This window comes from Lissotriton helveticus, chromosome 2_1 (genome assembly GCF_964261635.1).
Source record: "Lissotriton helveticus chromosome 2_1, aLisHel1.1, whole genome shotgun sequence".
NCBI classification, from domain to species: Eukaryota; Metazoa; Chordata; class Amphibia; order Caudata; family Salamandridae; genus Lissotriton; species Lissotriton helveticus.
This window is the reverse complement of record NC_136059.1, coordinates 1,893,686,941-1,893,705,907: the sequence shown is the minus strand read 5'-3', so window position 1 is coordinate 1,893,705,907 and position 18,967 is coordinate 1,893,686,941. Positions and strand designations below refer to the sequence as shown.

Sequence of the window (18,967 nt, the reverse complement as noted above, 5' to 3'; positions counted from 1 at the left end):
CAATTAACAACACAACTTTGATGGCAAATATTGTATCCAGCCTCTGACCCATTCAGTATCATATATCAGCTCATAACATTTCGCCACACCTGTCTCTACATTTATGTATTGGCAAACAAAATCATCGACCATCTTTCTCATTCTCCCACTGTATTTCTACGGTGACACTCACACATTAATGGAGGCATCTGCAGCAATGTTCTGTATTTTCATACTAAACATAAACGCCACAACTTTGAGCCTGTATATTACAAGACTTACATTAAGGGACGCACCCGCAGCGAAATTCTGTATTTACAACACGTACACACACAGCCAAAATTATCCTAGCATTTAAAAATACCCACAGACACATTTAAGGGCCACTTACGCAGCAATGTTCACGATTTTCATAATAAAACGAAGAACACAACTTTTATGGCAAATATTGCATCCGGCCTCTGACCCGTTCAGCACCACACCTGTCTTTACATTTCTTTTTTGCCAAACAAAATCATCGACCATCTTTCTCATTCACCCACTGTATTTTCACGTTGCCACACACACATTTATGGACGCATCCGCAGCAATTTTCAGTATTTTCATACTAAACATAAACGCCACAACTTTGAGCCAGTATATTACAAGAGTTGTATGTTTAAAAGTGAAACTTTGTATACTTTGGATGCTTTATATATGCCATTTTTAAGTGTAACTTCGAGCAGACAGTTGAAGTCTAATTACACTAACGTAAAAAAAAAAGGCCCTTTGCTTTGTCAGTTCCGAGCAAAATCTTATGTGGGCTTAAGGGAGTTGCCCAGGGAAGTCTACTGGCGCGCCAATGTCGAAACTCCATCTGCATACACATTCAAACATTCACACTTCCAAGTCGCGCACATCAGCTAGTGTGACTTTTCCTTGGGGCAAGGGAAGGACTAAAAGCTTTGATCCTTTCTTAAACCAAAAAAAAAAATATATATTCTTGCATCGTTACCCCCTATTTAAGCAGAGGGACGGGTCACTTTAAGTCATACTCTCTTTTTACCTGCGAGGACAGAACTTCGACTTACAGAACGGCGCTGTACTTGCTGCTATCGACCAACAGCCACTGAAAAATTACGGCATTCAATCTTAGAACGTAAGTGCATGCAAGTTTTATTTCTATACATCTAAGGGACAGTATTGATACATTTACTTGCGTTTATTAGAACTGTTACTATATCAACATCGCACCTCTGTTAAATTATTCTGCGACATGTTTGTTTGCAAATCTACATTTTCTATGGTAATACTTAGCAAAGGACTACGTAATTTCTCAAACAGGTCATACCTTTGTTTAAACCAACCGATACATATTGTTTTTTTTATCGTTATCTCTTGTAGGTTATTGGTACGCTTTCAACATTTCCTTGATAGGGGGAAAGAAACTGCGCACCAACATATATCATGTAAGTACAGCCAACTGTTCACTCTTCTACACAATTTTTACTTCCGTTCCTAACACTCCGACTCGCCACACAGAACATTCCTTCCAATAATTCAAGGCACAACATAAGTTTGACACACACCCATTCATTCGTATATTTAATGCAACACAGTAACTACTCCTAATTACAACATGACACACACACCTTTTTACGTCTGTTACTATTACCTTTTCACGCACACACGGTTAAGAACACATACTATATAACACGCACGGCGAATTGAGTGCAACCACAACAGAACACTCCTTACGATTTTTTTCACAGCTTCACAGCAATACAGTAAACAGGATGATCGGACTGAACAGTGAACAGAGCTCCAGCTTACACTACTCACACACACCTTGTCAGATTATCTTTCAAGATTACATGCATACCGCTTCCATTCTCTGATTAAATGTAACACAGTAACCAGTGCAAGTTACAAGATGACACATACCCACCCTTTTTTTTACATCTATTAGTATTAACTTTTCACGCACACACTGTTAGGAACACATACTATATCACACGCACGCCGAAATGAGTGCGACCACATTAGAACACTCATTACGCTTTCATTGACAGCTTCATAGCAAAACAGTAAACTGGATGATCGGACTCAAGAGTCAACAGAGCTGCATCTTACACTAATCACACACAGCCTGTCACATTAGGCAAAACACTGACTGCCACCCTTATACAGCACGTGCGACTCAAACGCAATCTAAGATCATAGCACTTCGCCACTACAGCACCAAACTTTCAGGAACAACTTCAAATTGCACATTTATTTGCACGCAAACAGGCTACACTTTACAACATTCACCCGCAGCTTTACTGGCACACATTAAGTAATCCAAGTTACTAGCTGACACACGAAAACAGCCGCTCGTACAACTACTAGTATTACCTTTCCACAAACACACACCCAATAACACATTAGCCAGGATTTGCGGCCTACAAAAATAAACACTTCACTTTACAGTTACTACACTATTCCCAGGCACATTGTATCATTAGGGAGAATAGTACAGCCATAAACCGTTCGCAACACTTCGCCACACCACAACAAAATTTTCATACACACATTCCACGAACAAGGGCACTTTCACACACACCCTCTATTACATGGCTACTCACAATCTTTCTCTCAGGGGACAAATTTAATGTTTACTTTGTGTCCAAGGACCGCATCGGTGGGGGCAGGGTCAGTGGTTAAGGGTCGGGGCTACAGCAACAACATAAAACTGGCCATGAGGTTAATCACAGGACCCTGCAGCCGAAGGCTTCGTCCACTGAGCCCTCCCGGCATACACATAATTTTCTCGCTCTCTTTCTCTCTTCGTCTCCCTCCCTCTCTATAGCACACTAATCACACACACCCTGTCACATTAGGCAAAACACTGCATCTTACACTAATCACACACAGCCTGTCACATTAGGCAAAACACTGACTGCCACCCTTATACAGCACGTGCAACTCCTACGCAATGTAACATCATAGCACTTCGCCACTACAGCACCAAACTTTCAGTCAGAACTTCTAATTGCACATTAATTTGCACGTAAACAGGCAACACTTTACAACATTTACGCAGAATGCATTCATTCGCAGCTTTACTTGCACAGTTAGTAATCCAAGTTACAAGCTGACACACGGAAACAGCCGCTCGTACAACTACTAGTATTACATTTTCACAAGCACACATCCAATAACACATTAGCCAGGATTAGCTGCCTACCCAAAAAAAAACTTGACCTTACACTTAATACACTATTCACAGGCACATTGGAACATTAGGGGGAATAGTACAGTCATAATCCGTTCGCAACACTTCGCCACACCACAACAAACTTTTCATACACACAATCCACGATCAAGGGGACTTTCGCCCACACCCTCTATTACATGGCTACTCACAATCTTTCTCGCAGGTGAATAATTTACTGTTTACTTTGTGTCCAAGGACCGCGTCGGTGGGGGCAGGGTTAGTGGTTAAGGGTCGGGGCGACAGCAACAACATAAAACTGACCATGAGGTTAATCACAGGACCCTGCAGCCGAAGGCTTCGTGCACTGAGCCCTCCCGGCATACACATAATTTTCTCGCTCTCTTTCTCTCGCGGTCTCCCTACATCTCTATAGCTCTCTCTCCCTCTCTATAGCTCCCCCTCCCTCTCTCCTGTCTTCCTCTGTCTCACTCTAACTGTGTTCCTCCCTCTGTCTCACTCCCCCTCTTTTTCCTCCTCTCTCCCTCCCTCTCCGTCTCCCTCCCTATCACCCTGCATCTCACTCCCTTTCTCTTCCTCTCCCTCCATTTCCCTTCCTTTCCCTAACTTTCCCTTCCTCTCTGTCTTTGTATATAACTCTCCATTTGTCTCCCCTTTATTCCCTCTCTATCTTTCTACATTACTTGCACACTAACTGGGTACACTTTCAATATTACACGCACACCGCATTCATTTTCATATTCAATGCAATATAGTAAGTAATCTAAGTTACACGATGACACACACACACATTTTTCGGTACGTCTCGCACTATTAACTCTTCACGCACACACTCACTCCCTCTCCATCCCCAACAACAATTCCAGCTTTTAAAACTACCCACAGACACATTCAAGTCCCACATCCTCAGCAATTCTCAAATATTTTCCTAATACAAATAACGACACTACTTTAAGGGGGTCGCTATTTTTTGAAGCCTCACACACACACTCACCCTCACTTACCCGCAACGCCTCACCCTCACTCACCCTCACCCTCACTCACACTCACCACCTCACCCTCACCCTCACTTACCCTCAACGCATCACCCTCAGTCACCCTTAACAGCTCTCCCTCACTCACCCTCAACGCCTCTCCCTTCCTCACCCTCACCCTCACTCACCCTCAACGCCTCACCCTCACCCGCACTCACCCTCATTCTCACTCACCTTCAGTCACCCTCAACACCTCACCCTCACTCACCCTCAACGCCTCGCCCTCCCTCACCCTCCCTCACCCTCAGCCTCACTCACCCTTACTCACCCTCACCCACCCTCACGCTCATCCTCACTCACCCTCACTTACCCACACTCACCCTCAGTCACACTCAGTCACCCTCACTCAACCCCTCATCCTCACTCACACTCACTCAACCTCTCACTCAACACCTCACTCTCACTCACCCTCAACATCTCACTCACCTTCAATTTCACTCACCCTCAATTTCACTCACCCTCACTCATCCTCAACACTTCCCCCACCCGCACTAGACCTCAACACCTCACACACACACCCTCAACACTTCTCCCTCAACTCCTCACTCACCCTCACTCTCACTCAACACTTCAACACCTCAGCCTCAGCCTCACCCTCACCCTCACTCACCCTCAACACCTCACTCACCCTCAACACCTCATTCTCACTCACCCACACTCACCCTCATCCTTACTCACCCTCAACTTCTCACCCTCACTCACCCTCAATCTCTAAGCCTAACCTACCTTCACTCACCCTCAACCCCTCACCCTCACTCACACTCACCCTCACTCAACCTCATGCTCACTCACCCTCATGATCACTCACCCTCAACACATCATCCTCACTCACCCTCACCATCACTCACCCTCAAACCGTCACCCTCACTCACCCTCACCCTCACTCACCCTCAATACCACTCACCCTCACTCACCCTCATCCCCTCCCCCTCACTCACCCTCACCCTCAACACCTCACCTCACTAACACTCAACACCTCACCCTCACACCATCAACATTTCACCCTTACTCACCCTCAACCCCTCACCCACACTCACCCTCTCTCTCCCTCTCTAGCTCCCCCTCCCTCTCGCCTTCCTCTTTATCACTCTTACTTTGTTAATCCCTCTGTCTCCCTCCCCCTCTCTCTCCCTCCCTCCATCCCCGTCTCCCTTCCTATCACTCTCCCTCTCACTCCCTTTCCCTTCCTCTCACTCCATTTTCCTTCCTTTCCCTCACTTTCCCTCCCTCTCCCTCACTCTCCCTCCCTTTTACTCCCTCGGCATTTCCCTCCCCTTCACTCCCTTTCTGTCTTTGTACATTACTTGCACACTAACTGGGTACACTTTCAATATTACACGCACACCGCATTCATTCTCAGATTCAATGCAACACATTAACCAGTCCAAGTTACAAGATAACACACACACACATTTTTTTACGTCTCTCAGTATTAACTTTTCACGCACTCACTCACTCTCTCTCTGTCCCCCTTTTCCTCCCACTCCCTCTCTCTCCCTCTATCATCTCACCCTGCCTGTGTGCCACCCGTGGCGCATACACTCACAGCAGCACTAGAGCTCTTAACAGGTCTTTAAAAGACTATTTATATGCTAATGTGCCCTTTATGGGAAAAATTCGAAAAAATCTCTTCTAAACATTATGTATTTTTTTTCTCCTTTCAGATTATTAAAACAACAACAAAAGAAACAGAAGTTAAGGTAAATACTACTTTGCCACTTAGTTTAAAATTTGTTAAAAGTTCAGACCTTACAGTCCCCAAAAATATTTGTTAGTTCACAAACCTTCTTAATTTACATTTGTTGATAACAACATTTCAGTATAACTTATAAGATGCAGAGATGCTTGAAAGCAAGTTACCATCAAGGGAATAGCAAATTTAATAGCAAATCACAAGGTAAGCAATGCTTACCAAATAGTGCTTTTGCTGTCTTGCACAATTTATGCAAGCCAGTAACTACTTGGAACTCTAATGATCTGCATTATATAATGGACCGTGGGGACGCTTTATATCTCCAAATGCATTCTATTAACAACGAAACACTTATGCATCCAGATGACCTGCCAAGGTATATAGACCACAATCAAGAGATATATTCACTTTTGCTACGGAATGCTTACTACGGTGATGTCCTTAAACGTTTTGATAAAGCCTACCCAGATATTAGCACAGCATTAAATGTTACTATTAATAAGCACTGTGGTGTTCTACTTTGTATGAATGTTTATGTAATAGCTATTTTCAAACATATGCAATCATACTTTGTATTTGATTCACATAGTAGGGACCATGAAGGCATGCCTCATTCAAACGGAACATGTGTTACAATTGCATTTAATTCGTTTGAAGGCCTAATTCAATATGTTATGAAACTAGCATATAACTTTACACATCAGGCTGAGCAATGTGTCCAATTTGAATTAACACCAATAGATATAAAAGTCATTCAAAGGAAATCCTTTACAAAAGCACTTACTGTGCATAAAAAAAATAGTCACCTACCGCAAGAAAGAAAAATTTGGGTACATACTACTGAATGTACTCCTAATCAGACGATAACATCAACATCAATGTCTTCTGATGATTTACTGAATAAAAGTAAGGGAGGGAATAGCAATAGTAATCATTTAGCACAATTACCAGGTAATAGTAAAGCTATACAGGGAACAAATAAACAGTCTCGGAAAAGAAAAAGGGATTCAAGTACATGTCCAACTAAAGTTGTACAAAGAAAAAAAGTTAATACAGCTGAAGAAGACATTACCAACAGTCAACTAAGTGCTACTGATAATAACATCCCCATCTTCACGCAGGGCCAAAGACAGAAACGAGGTAAACAAATCCATACAATCATTCGCAAATTCCACCGGGAAATATTGCATGGGCCAGAGTACATTTGTACTCTTTGCAATCAACTGTGGCATAAACAAACGTTGCTAAATATACGCAGTGTTAGCCAATCTGAAATTTTCAACAAGTGTAACATTAGTAACAAGAAAACCAATTTTATTTGTAAGACTTGCTATTATTACATTCGCAAAAACAAAATACCACCATGTTCTATTGTAAATGGCATGGGCTTCCCAAATGTACCAGTTGAATTAGAATTATATGATTTAGAAGAAAGATTAGTTTCACCTAGGATACCATTCTTACAAATTCGGAGTCTGCCACGCGGTTTTCAAAAATCATTATCAGGTGCAGTAGTTAATGTACCTGCAGATGTTATGACAACTGTTACAATTTTACCAAGGCAAATTAATGACGCCATGACAATCCCAGTGAAATTAAAAAGGAAATAATCTATAAATCATATACACATTATGAGAATATTAGACCAAATACAGTAAAAAAGGCAGCTACTTGGCTAGCTAAAAATAGTACAATGTTTAATGAATATGGTGTTACGATTAACCCTGACTGGGAGTATATACCTCCAGAAATAGAATCTCACAATGAGACTTCTGAGACAAACAATTCATCTGATAGTTCTGACAACATAGAAGCTGGCAATTTGGATACTATGTTAACAAATGAAACTATTACTAGTAATTCGCTGAATGTGTTAAGTTTCGCTCCAGCTGAACATAACACGCCAAGAGGTTTATATGAGGATAAAGATTCAGAGTTTTTGGCTTTCCCTACTATTTTTTGTGGTGAACGAAGGCCTAACAATAAGGAAAGACACATACCGGTACATTATAGTACTATTTGCCAAGCAGAGTTAAGGAGTTATGATAGAAGAGTCGCTAAATCTATTAGTAATATGTTTTTTAAACTGAAGAAATTACATATTAAGCAGATCCATGGTAAAATCAACATTTCCATCAGAAAACATTTTACAGATGGAAATAAAATAACTGCTAAAGACATTAAATGTAATATTGCCAATGTTTTTCAGTTTAATGAGGGGTACAAAGTATTAAAAACTATACGCAGTTCACCTCCATATTGGGAAGGTTGCAAAAAAGATATTTTTGCAATGATAAGGCAACTTGGCATACCCACTTTCTTTTTGACTTTATCTGCTGCTGAAACAAAATGGCACCATTTAATAAATATACTATTGAGAGTTAGAAACTTAAAGGAATGTACAGAGGAAGAATTCTTAAACATGTCTTGGGAAACTAAAAGTAAATTAATACAAGAAGATCCAATAACATGTGCAAGACAGTTTGACTATCAAGTTAGGAAATTCTTTAATTGTGTTTTGCTGAATGGCACTAATCCAATTGGGGAAATAGTAGACTACTTTTACAGAGTCGAATTCCAACAAAGAGGTTCTCCACATATACATGCATTACTCTGGGTAAACAAAGCACCATTGTATGGTGTTTCACCAGTCGAAGAAGTCAATAGCTTTATTGACAAATATATCACTTGTCATAAGTCTGAGAACCCTGTTTTACAACCGTTAATAAATCTACAAAGGCATGGTCACACCAAAAATTGCAGACGTAAACAGCAACGGACATGCAAATATCAATATCCCAAATATCCAATGTCAAGAACGCTCATATTAGAGCCATTAACACTTGAGGAGACAAATAAGCAATGGCAAGATAATATGAAAATAATACATGAAGCTATGAATAATACTACTTTTAATACACTTTCTTTTGAGGAATTTTTAGACTTCATTAAAATGGATGATAAAGAATATATTACTTCTATACAAACTAGCTTACAAAAAACAACTATTTTTTTAAAAAGAACACCAGGCGAATGCTTCATCAATAACTACAATAGTACTCTTTTAGAAGCTTGGCGAGCAAACATAGACTTGCAGTTTATACTAGACCCTTATGCTTGTGCAGTCTATATTATCTCATATATCAGTAAATCGCAAAGAGGAATTAGCAAACTTCTAGCGCAAGCTGCTAAAGAGGTAACAAGCAATAGTAATATCAAAGATCAACTTAAACACATAGGAAACAAATTCCTCAACTGCACAGAAATTAGTGCTCAAGAAGCAGCATATCTAATTCTTCAAATACCATTACGGAAAAGCTCACGATCATTTGTATTTATTAATACTAGCCGTCCAGAGAAAAGAACTTATTTAATGCGTGATATCGAAACTATTAATAACTTGCCCGAAAATTCAACTGACATTCAATGTGAAAATATTATTATTAAGTACTGCAAATGGCCACAATCATTAGAGATGTGCACGTTAGCAGACTATGCGGCTAATTTCAACTATGTGAAGAAAAAAACACATGGGAAAGAAATAAATGATTGCGAAGATTTACTTGCAGAACAAAACTTTTACAGCTCAGATGAGGAAGAATTAGAAATAGAATGTAGTCACGGAAATAAACAACAAAAGAAACAGAATTTTGATTATGCTTTAAATAAGCGCAGACAAGGGAAAATAATACGCTTTTGCAGATTTAGCAAAAATAATGAACCAGAAGAGTATTATAGAGAAATATTAATGTTGCACTATCCATGGAGGGAAGAAGAAAAAATACTAATCAACAAGGAAACTTACTATGAGAGGTATCTGGAAGTTAAATCATTTGTTGACACACAACTAAAAATCTATAACAAACAGCATGGCGAAGTTACAAACATTATTCATGAACAGTGTCATGAAAATGTAATTTCACCTCCTCTATCACCAACTGTTAATATACAGACAGAAGACCAAAATCCAGAACATAATAATAGATATGATTTGGCTCTAGATTTAGGAATTAGAACTACAACTGAAGAACAAAGCTCAACTAACGTTATTTTACCCAATGAAAAATACCAACAACTTATGCAAAACTTAACGGAAGAACAACTTAAATTTGTTTACCATCACTTGCATTGGTTTAAAACTACAAGCACTCCATGCTATACTTTTTGCACTGGAGGGGCTGGTGTTGGGAAAAGTTTTGTAATATCTGCACTATATCAAACTTTACTACGCTATTATAACACTAAGGCCGGTGAAAATCCAGATAATGTTTATATCTTACTTACTGCTCCAACAGGAAAGGCTGCCCATAATATTAATGGCAAAACACTGCATAGCACTTTCAAAATACCTGTGTCGCAAAGTTTGACTTATAAACAACTGAGTCATGAACATAGAACTGCTCTACAAATGGAAATGATGCATGTTAGAGTTGTTATTATTGATGAAATTTCAATGGTAGGACACAATATGTTGAATTTTATACATAACAGGCTTCAAGAAATTAAATCATCTAATGAACCATTTGGAGGAATTTCTATTTTAGCCATTGGTGACTTTTACCAATTAAAACCTGTATTTGACAGATACATTTTTCAGGATTCTACACAAATGTATGGTCCTTTAAGTGCTAACTTATGGAAAGAACATTTTAAAATTTTTGAATTAACAAAAATTATGCGCCAAAAAGAAGATCTACAATTTGCTGAATTACTAAACCGATTGAGAGAAGGCAAGCATACTGAAGAAGATATTTCACAAATTAAGCAAAGGGAAATACAACCTGATGAGACTTTATTAGAAACAATTCCATATATCATGTCAACTAATCTAGAAGTTAATGAAATTAACCAAAAGGTTTTAGAACAACATTGCAAAGATTATCCAGTCTACATAACAGTAGCAAGCGATACCGTCAGTTCAGATTTGTCTGAAAATGTGAAAAAAACGATTCTTAAGCAACTGCCCAAAGATCCACAGAAAACAATGGGCCTTTCACATACATTACACATTGCCTTACAACTTCGTTATGATTTAAGTTGCAATGTGGATGTCAATGATGGTTTAACAAATGGCGCAACTGGTGTTGTGCAATTAGTTGAATTGATTAACAATACACCTATTATCGTTTGGTTGTTATTTGACAATCCCACTATAGGACAAACAACCAGACAACAATATAAACACTTATTTCATTCACAAATACAAAATACATGGACACCAATACATGCTATAGCTAGACATTTCCAATACACTAAAAAATTTATTACCATTATACGGAAGCAATTTCCTTTACGCCAAGCATCAGCACGCACTATACATCGCACACAAGGTGCAACTCTCGAACCACTTTATATACACTTTAATAACAGCAAGATTCATCATTTGCATTATGTTGCTATTAGCAGGGCAAAATCAATACAAAATGTATATGTACACAATTTTGATGAACGTAAAATTGTAGTACATCCACAAGTTAATGAGGAAATGCACAGATTAAGGACAGAAATGCCACTTGAAATACATATCCCACAGTTACATACATACAGTGCACATTTCAATATCATTGCACACAATATAAGATCACTACAGAAAATTTTTTCATCTATGGTAGCGGATAGGAATATATTACAAGCGACATTATTTGCTTAACTGAGATCAACACTACAAGAAATGCTACAGCTAATGATTTCACGATAGAACAATATCATCACATTATATTTGATAAATTTCATACATACAACACAAACCATGGAATGATTATGTACTACAAAAAAGATTTATTTATATTGCCTATTTATGAGACACTTGAAGGGATTGACATTTTACATTTTACTCTACAGATTGATAACACAGATTACCTTATTATTATTTTATACAAACCACCCCTAAAAAGTATAACTTATCTTTTTGATTTCATCACAAATATTACGGATTTTTACCCCACACACAAATTCATTATTATAGGGGATTTCAATGTGGATGTATCTCAACAAAATGCAAACAGCAAGCAATTACTTGGATTCTTTGAAACGCAATTACAATGTCAACAACTCATTAACAGTTACACAACTAACTACCAATCCATTTTAGATCATATATATACAAATGTCCAACTACACAACTATGGTACTTTAGAATGCTATTACAGTGATCATAAAGCAATATGGGTTTGTATTTAACATGTTATGTCACATTTTCTATTTCAGATGATGTCTATTGAAGAAATTATGAACATTAATACCGATGACAACAAACCATACCAGAAACCAATAAGAGTTAATGTCATCAACTGCTCAGGGAAAACTACGTACAAAAATGCTAAACAAGAGCAGAACATTTTATTCCATTTGGCTTTAGCAGATAAAACTGGAACAATAAAATGTACTTGTTACCAAGAAAATTTATATGAGCAAACGAAAAATAACTGTGGACTACTGATACGAAACTTTATTATCAAAAACAAAACAATTTTAATTACAAAACAAACTAAAGTAACCAAATTTCCCGCAATGGCAATCGAGGATGGCCTGATCCAACAAGCAAACAACATTTTGCATCCGCCTGCACCATCGGCTTCTCCCATCAAGGAAATCAAACGGGCAAGTCTAAAAAGCCTGATGACCGTTTCAGGGACAATAATTGCCGTAAGTATGAACACAAACATGTCATCATGTCAACTAAAAAAAAATATTGTCTCGCATTTGAAAATTTGGACTTATTAGTATTGTAAATGACATATCTTATGTATTTTTTACTTTTTTAAATTGCAAGTCTAAATAGCACACCTATGTCATGTGACAGGCAGACCTGCCCTTAGGGCAGGTATGCTTGCCACATGGCACCTGTGCCTTTTTTGGGGGTGCCAGAGGGTGTCAAAGTGACACCCCCTGCACCCTTCTGAATTCTTTAATTACCGATTCGGTAAATACCAAATCGATAATGCCTAATCATTCCTATGGGCTTCAAAGCCCATAGGAATGAATGGGCATTACCTATTCGGTATTTACCGATTCGGTATTTAAAGAATTGTTAAGGATTCGGTACGAATACAGATGTTGGGACCTACATACCATTTACCGATTTTTAAATACCGAATCGGTAGTATTCGGTATTTCAAAATAGGTAAATGGGATTTACCTACATCGGGCCCTTAGTAACTTCACTAACAAGCTCAAAAAAGGTTGCATTATACACTCTTTCACACTATGTAGAAAGTAAGAGTTTTGGGAAATATAATAGGCCAGTGCTTTGGGGTATACTACAAATTCAAGTACTCTCCACAAAGCCATTTTTTACAAAAATTTATGCAATATGGTAGAAAGGATGTTCATTTGGGTCGTGAAATCTAATACATTATATTGCCATTCATACAACGCACTACTACTATGTGTTTTTACTGTCACTATTTTATAGAATTGCTCTTTTTGGGTTTACCAAAAGAACGCAAAGACTGTCTTTACATCAATGCCTCACCCTCAGTCACCCTCACTCACCCTCAACACCCCACCCTCACTCTCCCTCAACACCTCATCCTCAACAATTCACCCTTAATGCCTCACTCACCCTCAATCTCACTCACCCTCAATCACCCTCAACACCTCCTCCTCACTCACCCTCAATCACCCTCACTAGCCCTCAACACCTCACACTCAAAAACTCTACACTTCTCCCTCAACTACTCACTCACCCTCACTCTCACTCAACACCTCAACACCTCAGCCTCACCCTCAACATCAATCACTCACCCTCACTCACCCTCATCCTTACTCACCCTCAACTTCTCACCCTCACTCACCCTCAACACCTCACCCTCACTCACCCTCAACACCTCACCCTCAACAATTCCCCCTTAATGCCTCACTCACCCTCAATCTCACTCACCCTCAATCACCCTCAACACCTCCCACTCACTCACCCTCACTCACCCTCACTAGCCCTCAACACCTCCCCCTCAAAAAGTCAACACTTCTCCCTCAACTCCTCAGTCACCCTCACTCTCACTCAACACCTCAACACCTCAGCCTCACTCTCAACACCTCACCCTCACTCAATCACCCTCACTCACCCACACTCACACTCATCCTTACTCACCCTCAACTTTTCACCCTCAATCTCTCACCCTCAACACTCCCTCACTCTCACTCACCCTAAACACCTCACCCTAACTCAGCCTCACTCACACTCACCCTCACGTAACACCTCATCCTCACTCATCCTCACTCACCCTCAACCCCACCCTCACTCACCCTAACCCTCACTCACCCTCAACACCTCACCCTCAATCACTCACCCTCACCCTCACCCTCACTCATGTCATCATATGTACTAAAAAAATGCATAGTTGCCTTACACACACAGTACACCCAAGCAGCGGTGCACGCACTACCAATCCTTCTGTTATGCCACATCTCGCAGCTTAGATTCCTTCGCTCTTTCTTCTAACTCTCCACGTTTCTGCCTGTTTCACTCTCTCTTCCAACTCTCACCCCCCTCTCCATTTACTTACACAAATCTCGCAGATACCCCAAGCAGCGGTGCACGCACTACCAATCCTTCTGTTATGCCACATCTCGCAGCTTAGATTCCTTCGCTCTTTCTTCTAACTCTCCACGTTTCTGACTGTTTCACTCTCTCTTTCAACTCTCAACCCCCTCTCCATTTACTTACACAAATCTCGCAGATACCCCAAGCAGCGGTGCACGCACTACCAATCCTTCTGTTATGCCACATCTCGCAGCTTAGATTCCTTCGCTCTTTCTTCTAACTCTCCACGTTTCTGCCTGTTTCACTCTCTCTTCCAACTCTCACCCCCCGCTCAATTTACTTACACAAAGCTCGCAGATACCACAAGCAGCGGTGCACGCACTACCAATCCTTCTGTTATGCCACATCTCGCAGCTTAGATTCCTTCGCTCTTTCTTCTAACTCTACACGTTTCTGCCTGTTTCACTCTCTCTTTTAACTCTCACCCCCCTCTCCATTTACTTACACAAATCTCGCAGATACCCCAAGCAGCGGTGCACGCACTACCAATCCTTCTGTTATGCCACATCTCGCAGCTTAGATTCCTTCGCTCTTTCTTCTAACTCTCCACGTTTCTGCCTGTTTCACTCTCTCTTCCAACTCTCACCCCCCTCTCCATTTACTTACACAAATCTCGCAGATACCCCAAGCAGCGGTGCACGCACTACCAATCCTTCCGTTATGCCACATCTCGCAGCTTAGATTCCTTCGCTCTTTCTTCTAACTCTCCACGTTTCTGCCTGTTTCACTCTCTCTTCCAACTCTCACCCCCCTCTCCATTTACTTACACAAATCTCGCAGATACCCCAAGCAGCGGTGCACGCACTACCAATCCTTCCGTTATGCCAGATCTCACAATCTTCCATCACACACGGAGCTGGTACAGCACAGGCAACGGCAATGCAAGCTTCACTCAAACACGGAGCAGGTACAGCACAGGCAACAGCAGTGCAAGCTTCCCTTACACATGGAACAGGTACAGCACCGACAGCAGCAGTGCAATCTTCCCTCACACATAGATCAGGTACAGCACAGGCGGCAGCAGTGCAAGCTTCCCTCACACACAGAGCAGGTACAGCACAGGCAGCAGCAGTGCAAGCTTCCCTCACACATAGATCAGGTACAGCACAGGCGGCAGCAGTGCAAGCTTCCCTTACACATGCAACAGGTACAGCACCGACAGCAGCAGTGCAAGCTTCCATCACACACGGAGCAGGTATAGCACAGGCAACGGCAATGCAAGCTTCACTCAAACACGGAGCAGGTACAGCACAGGCAACAGCAGTGCAAGCTTCCCTTACACATGGAACAGGTACAGCACCGACAGCAGCAGTGCAAGCTTCCCTCACACATACATCAGGTACAGCACAGGCAGCAGCAGTGCAAGCTTCCATCACACACGGAGCAGGTACAGCACAGGCAACGGCAATGCAAGCTTCACTCAAACACGGAGCAGGTACAGCACAGCCAACAGCAGTGCAAGCTTCCCTTACACATGGAACAGGTACAGCACCGACAGCAGCAGTGCAAGCTTCCCTCACACATAGATCAGGTACAGCACAGGCGGCAGCAGTGCAAGCTTCCCTCACACACGGAGCAGGTACAGCACAGCCAACAGCAGTGCAATCTTCCCTTACACATGGAACAGGTACAGCACCGACAGCAGCAGTGCAAGCTTCCCTCACACACAGATCAGGTACACCACAGGCAGCAGCAGTGCAAGCTTCCCTCACACATAGATCAGGTACAGCACAGGCGGCAGCAGTGCAAGCTTCCCTTACACATGGAACAGGTACACCACCGACAGCAGCAGTGCAAGCTTCCCTCACACACCGTCACACACCCTCAGCTTCACACACCCTCACTCACCCTCACACACACACACACACACACACATACAACAACAAAAAGAAGAATAGAAATAAACTATCCTAATCCACACTCTAACTCCTAGATTGAAATCCTGAGTCCTAATTCACCCTACAAATACACTCTTTCACTCTATGTAGAAAGTACGCGTTTTGAAAACTATAATATGCCAGCGCTTTGCTGTATACTACAAATACAAGTACTCTCTACAAAGCCATTTTTTGCAATAAATATTGCTATCATTTAGGAAGGATGTTCATTTGGGTCGCTAAATATAATACATTATATGGCCATTCATACAACGCACTAATAATATGTGTTTTTACAGTCACTATTTTATACAATGCTTACTTTTTCTTTAGGAAGAGAACGCAAACACTGTGTTTACCTCAATGCCTCACCCTTAGTCACCCTCACTCATCCTCAAAACGTCACCCTGACTCACCCTCAACACCTCACCCTCAACACTTCAGCCTCAACGCCTCACTCACCCTCAATCTCACTCACCCTCAATCACACTAAACTCCTCACCCTAACTCACCCTCACTAGCCATCAACACCTCCCCCTCAAAAACTTTACCCTTCTCCCTCAACTCCTCAGTCAACCTCACTCTCACTCAACACCTCAGCCTCACCCTCACTCACCCTCAACACCTCACCCTCACTCAATCACTCACCCTCACTCACCCACACTCCCCCTCATCCTTACTCACCCTCAACTTCTCAACATCAATCACCCTCAATGTCTCACCCTCAACTCCTCACCCTAAATGACACTCACTCAGCCTCACTCACACTCACCCTCATCCTTACTCACCCTCAACTTCTCACCCTCACTCACCTTCAATCTCTCACCCTCACCCTCTCACCCTCACTCACCCTCACTCACCCTCACTTACATTCACCCTCACACTCACGTAACACCTCATCCTCACTCACCCTCACTCACCATCAACTCCTCACCCTCACTCACTATCAACACCTCACACTCAATAACTCACCCTCACCCTCACTCATGTCATCATGTCTACTTAAAAAATGCATAGTTGACTTACACACACATTACACCTTTAGTAACTTCAATAACTAACTCAAAAAAATTAGATTTATACACTCTTCACACATAGTAGCAAGTATGACTTTTGAAAACTATAAGATGGCAGTGCTTTGGTGTATACTACAAACACAAGTACTCTCTACAAAGCCATTTTTTCAAATAAACAATTCAATCTTTTAGAAAGGATGTTCATTTGGGTCGTTAAATGTGATACATTATATTGCCTTTCATACAAGGCACTAGTAATATGTGTTTTTACAGTCACTATTTAATAGAATGCTTTCTTTTTGTGTAGGAAGAGGATGCAAAGACTGTGTTTATCAATGGGCAAGATACCCCACTCAAATCGATTACAATAAAAGATGCAACTGATGATATAAAAGTGACACTGTGGAGAGAAGCGTCACTATTTAAAATACATCTTGGGAAATATGTTACCCTGACTCACGTCACTGTACATGAATTCAATTGCCAAAAAATATTGAATACAACGCGCCATAGCAAAATGGAGGTAAGCACAACAAACAAAACTTTTGGCAATTATCTCTTCTCAGCCACTCTTGGACTTTCACCCAGTCTTGCCCTTTCACCCACTCTGGACCTTTTACATTTCACCCACTTGGGACCTTTCACCCACTCGGGAGCTTTCACCCACTCGGGAACTTTCACCCACTCGGGACCTTTCAACAACTCTGGCCCTTTCACACACTCTAGGCCTATCACCCACTCTAGACTTATCACCCACTCTAGACTTATCACCCACTCTAGACTTATCACCCACTCTAGACCTATCACCCACTCTCGACCTATCACCCACTCAAACCCTATCAACAACAGGGACCCTTTCACCTACTCAGTCCATTTCACCCAATGTGGCACTTTCAACCACTCTGTTCCTTTCACCCACTATAGGCCTTACACAAAACATAAAGTATACAAATTTAAAAACTAATTGTTGCTTTTGTTTTCTCTCAACAGGTAACAGCCCCACCAGAGGAAAAGATGGACATTCTAATTTATGGTGTTGAAAGCTCTACAGAGCAAAATAGTATTATCACAATAAAAGTGACAAACACAGACGAATATCAATCTATGCCCATCGAAAACCAGATCTTAATTAAATGGTTTATGTTAGATGAGGAAGTTGACAACATCGGAGATGCCCTTGTCCATTTTTTGCCACAAACTTTTGAAGTTGTCTTTTGTAATGGCCAAATCATAAAGATTCTGAAAGAAAAAGACGATGAAATATGTTCTGACTAAATTTTGCATGTTGCCAGGATATCTTATTTTTGTACAAAGTTAAACAATAAATATTTGTTTTTTTTTAAAAAAAATAAAAAAGTGTGGGATACAAATTTTACAACTTCTATGGTATTTTTTGCTATACAAAAGGCAAATTATAAGTAATACACTCAATTTATACAACATAGTCACACCCACATACAACATTCAGCCTATCCATTTGACATTACAAACACATATACAAAATACACATACTTTGTAGCTTGCACGCACTACAGTAGTATGTATGAATGAGACTGTTGTTGTGCTAAATACGCCTGTGCTGGTGCCGAGTTATGCTGTGTTGTTGCTCAATGTTACTGTGGGGGGG

At 40.9% G+C, this 18,967-nt stretch overlaps 1 protein-coding gene across 1 annotated transcript in view; it reads left to right on the top strand.

Annotated features, from left to right (window-relative positions):
• Positions 1-18,679, top strand: part of LOC144820338 (uncharacterized) — a 60,986-nt gene extending 42,307 nt beyond the window's left edge. Inside the window, exons 2-6 of the mRNA XM_078677905.1 lie at positions 1,363-1,427; positions 5,874-5,909; positions 12,110-12,547; positions 17,648-17,863; positions 18,331-18,679. Coding sequence (XP_078534031.1) covers positions 1,363-1,427; positions 5,874-5,909; positions 12,110-12,547; positions 17,648-17,863; positions 18,331-18,615 — 1,040 coding nt within the window. The 3' untranslated portion in view covers positions 18,616-18,679. The remainder of the gene's footprint in view (positions 1-1,362; positions 1,428-5,873; positions 5,910-12,109; positions 12,548-17,647; positions 17,864-18,330) is intronic.
• Positions 18,680-18,967: the final 288 nt, after the last annotated feature.